The sequence below is a fragment of the Panthera uncia genome, chromosome B1 (assembly GCF_023721935.1).
Source record: "Panthera uncia isolate 11264 chromosome B1, Puncia_PCG_1.0, whole genome shotgun sequence".
Taxonomy (NCBI): domain Eukaryota; kingdom Metazoa; phylum Chordata; class Mammalia; order Carnivora; family Felidae; genus Panthera; species Panthera uncia.
Genome location: NC_064811.1, coordinates 6,316,794 through 6,320,212, shown reverse-complemented (window position 1 = coordinate 6,320,212; position 3,419 = coordinate 6,316,794). Strand labels below are relative to the sequence as shown.

The 3,419-nt window shown below is 49.8% G+C and overlaps 1 protein-coding gene across 1 annotated transcript in view; it reads right to left on the bottom strand.

Annotated features, from left to right (window-relative positions):
* The window catches only part of TMEM128 (transmembrane protein 128), a 10,326-nt gene extending 7,911 nt beyond the window's left edge, over nt 1-2,415 (bottom strand). The window contains exons 1-2 of the mRNA XM_049630302.1: nt 2,295-2,415; nt 634-775 (exon numbers count right to left, since the gene is read on the bottom strand). Coding sequence (XP_049486259.1) covers nt 634-775; nt 2,295-2,391 — 239 coding nt within the window. The 5' untranslated portion in view covers nt 2,392-2,415. The remainder of the gene's footprint in view (nt 1-633; nt 776-2,294) is intronic.
* Between the last annotated feature and the right edge of the window lie 1,004 nt (nt 2,416-3,419).

The following is a 3,419-nucleotide window of genomic DNA, read 5'->3' as shown; positions in this document are numbered from 1 at the left end:
CTCTGGGGGGGGGGGGCCCCCACTACCTCCTCTTACGTAGACGACGCCCTTCCGATCTCGTCTCCCCACCCCCCCCCCCCCCCCCCCATCAATTCCTGAGATCATACCGAAGAGATCTTAATCCTCATGAATGACGGACGATTTGACATCAGGCCTCAAAGCTCCCGACTCCTCCTCTGGGTGACGTCAACCCTAATTCAATCACTCCCCGTAGTTACTTTGTTAGCTGTAACTATGCTCCGCAAACAAACTCTGAGGCCCGGTTCTCACCCGCCAGGGTCCTCGCTCCCTCCTCCCGGTGCTCCTGCACTGTCTTCAGACAGACTGTCAGAATCTTTCTTCTTCCATTTTTTACACATGGATTAGGTTCTTCTTAAATTCACTACCTTCCCCATCCTCCAACACACTTGTGCTGAAAGGCATACTGAAGTACTTTCCAGTTTCATCCGTTCTGCTGTACGTGTCCCAAGCACACACTCTCTTGGTCACTAGTGACCTTTGTGTCACCAGTACCTCTAACACCGTGCCTGGCAGGAAGTAAGAGATTTCTAAGCATTTGAAGAACGCAACTCACAAGACACTATGAGCGATGAGACGAGGGCACTTAATTACGAAGCAATGAAGCTTTCTCACCTATTGGTGTGGAAGTTTTCTTTAACGGTTTTAAAGAAATCAACATAGTAGGTCACAACAATGGATGCCAGAATCCAGAATCCAGAATGGATGTTAAGTCTTGGAAGAGGTTTCTCCTTTCTTTCAACAGCGGTAGAGACTTCTGCAAATAAGGGAGATTTCAACTTATCAAATTACCATAAATTTATGAGGAAAAAGAACACCTATTTTAAGCCGGATAAAATAATTTCCTAGAGCTTTCCCAAAACCAGATTCTCTCCAATTAGAGAACAGATTTCTTCTGTACAGCCACCAAAACACGTTTATATTTGCAGAAATAATTAATAGGAACCTGCTATAAAACATATTCAGTATAGTCAACTTGTTCCCCTAAACGAATTTAAAATCAAATTTACAATATTACCGTCTTTTGGAAAGAAAGACACCATCTGGTAGTATAGGAATTTTAGTATCATGTTTCATATATTGCCTAGGAAAGCAATTAGTCTTGTTAATTAAGAAAAATGGAGACAGCAGACATTAAAGCACAAAATGGACTTGTGATTTCCCCCAAATACTTTTAACTACATATTTTAATTATTTCAAACAAACACAACCTTCTGAGGCAATGGCAGGGCACAGCAGAGGTCTAGTCCTGATACAGCACTGTCTAGACAGGTGATGGACAAATCAAATTTCTTCCAGTTGAGACCCAATCTGAAAGAATAGGTGGCTGGGGTTGGGTGTGATGAGTTATTTCTAACAAATTCCCCAGAGGAGTGACATGCCCCCCTCTCTTAATTCTCATGAGAACCTTTGGTATACATTTGAGACCCCCGACCTTGAACAAACCATCTGAATCCCCAGGAGACTTGTTCATAATACAAATTCTGGGAGACAGCCTCAGAATTTGTAAATAAGAATGCCTGGGCATGATGTTTTCTGCGTTTATTTTTCAAAGGGTAGTAAGTGCACGATTTGCAACATACAGGGCAGAAAAATCTAAAATGAACTCTTTCCCCTATCCTTAACCCTAGTTTTCTCAACCCCAAAGCAACTACCAACACCAACTTCTATGAATTCTTTCATATTCTATGCATTTACAGGTGAACACACATCACACGTTACCAGGTCTGTACCCAAACGCTGGTACAGCGGACTTTGTCCTGCGCCTCCCTGTGAAAATCATCCCCATAGGGCGAAAAAAGTCTGCCTGCCGTGTCATGTAGGAGCACATCCAAATGTATTTAACCAGCTCTCTGCTGATAGGCAATTAGACATTTTCAGTCGCTCGCCACTACGAGGAATGCTGAGGTTAAACACTGTGCACATACGTCCTCGTGTACTGGTACGAGTATGATGCTTTGGTAGATTCTTAGAAATACAACCGGATGGTATTTTTTATTTAAATGGAGAATGCCAAACAGGTGTCAAACCAGCTCGCCTGGGAATCCTGAAGCGCAGCTGGGATGAAGATGCGCGGGGCTACGCGATCACTAGGAATCTCTCAGGGACGCTAAATACCCGACTTGCAAAACGGCTTGGCAAGCCTTGAATAAACGAAACCTGGTCCCTCCTGCCAGGACAGGGCTGCGGGAGGTCCGCGGGGCCGGCCGTTTCCGGGCGCCTCGACTCCGGACACCTCAGCGCAGCTCGGGGCGCGCCCGGGGGGAGCGCCTCACCCGGCCCGGCGTAGCCCTCGCTGTCCAGCGGGGCCTCGGTGTCCCGCGGGAACAGGTACCGCCGCCGGAGCTGCTCCCGGGCCCGCGAAGCGTCCATCTTGGCAACGCCCAGAAGCGCGGCGGAAGTGACGTAACGACCGGAACTTCCGCCAACGGCTCCCCGGCCGAGGTGCTCGCTGCTGTGAGGGGTGGAGCCTATGCAGTCCGAGGTTTTAGTTGGTGAGACTCTAGGGTGGGCTCGGCTTCTCGGCCTCAGTGCTCAAGTACGCAAACAGGATTTGAATTTGAAAACACTGAGCCTGGGCCCGGCGGAAGGTACCCCCAGCGGATTCCGACCTACGGAAGCCTGGGAGGACCAAGCTTCCAGAGGCCGCCGAAAGTGTGCCGGGCAGGGGTGCGAGGCTGTGCGGTGCCTCCTGGTTCCCCCTGGTTCCCTTTGATCTTGGCGGACGGAGCCTCCCCTGGCTCCCCTGTGTCCAAACTTCGTAGTCTCCGGCTTCTTCCCTGCTCCAGGAATCGCCCAGCTAGACTTGAAAGGGTCCAAGGCAGCCGCAGGACCTGCTGTACCTGCTGTACCTGCTGCCGAGCCTCGGGCCTGGCCCCTTCCGCTGGGATGGATGGGCTTGTGCGGGAGATAAACCTCTCCGCGCCTCTCTCCTCTTTGGCACCGCGGGGGTTACACCTGCCCATCCCTGGATCTGTTGTGAGGTTTAAGTGGGAAGCACCCGTATGTGGTGCATGTTAACCCCCGTCTTCTGAGTCTGGAGAACTATAACCCCGCCAGGAACATGGGAGACAAGTTTGTTCTGGCCCAGAAAACTGCGTTTTCCCCTCACTCTTGCTCATCGACCGAAAAAGACTGTCCCTAACTCACGATTTTTCTCCGTCAGTAGTCCCGTGAATTACGGTCCTTCCCCTGCCCTACGTGTCACGTGTTGAGAAGTTTGGGGCTCAATCATTGAAACGTTTACTGAGCACCTGCTGTTCGCAGCAAACTGTTAAGACACCATGCTCCACACTAGAGATTAACATGAGTAAGACATGACGTTGCACTGGAGGAGCCCTTGGACCAAAGATGACCCCAGAGACCTACCACCGCCTAGTTTAGGGCTTATAAATGTAGAG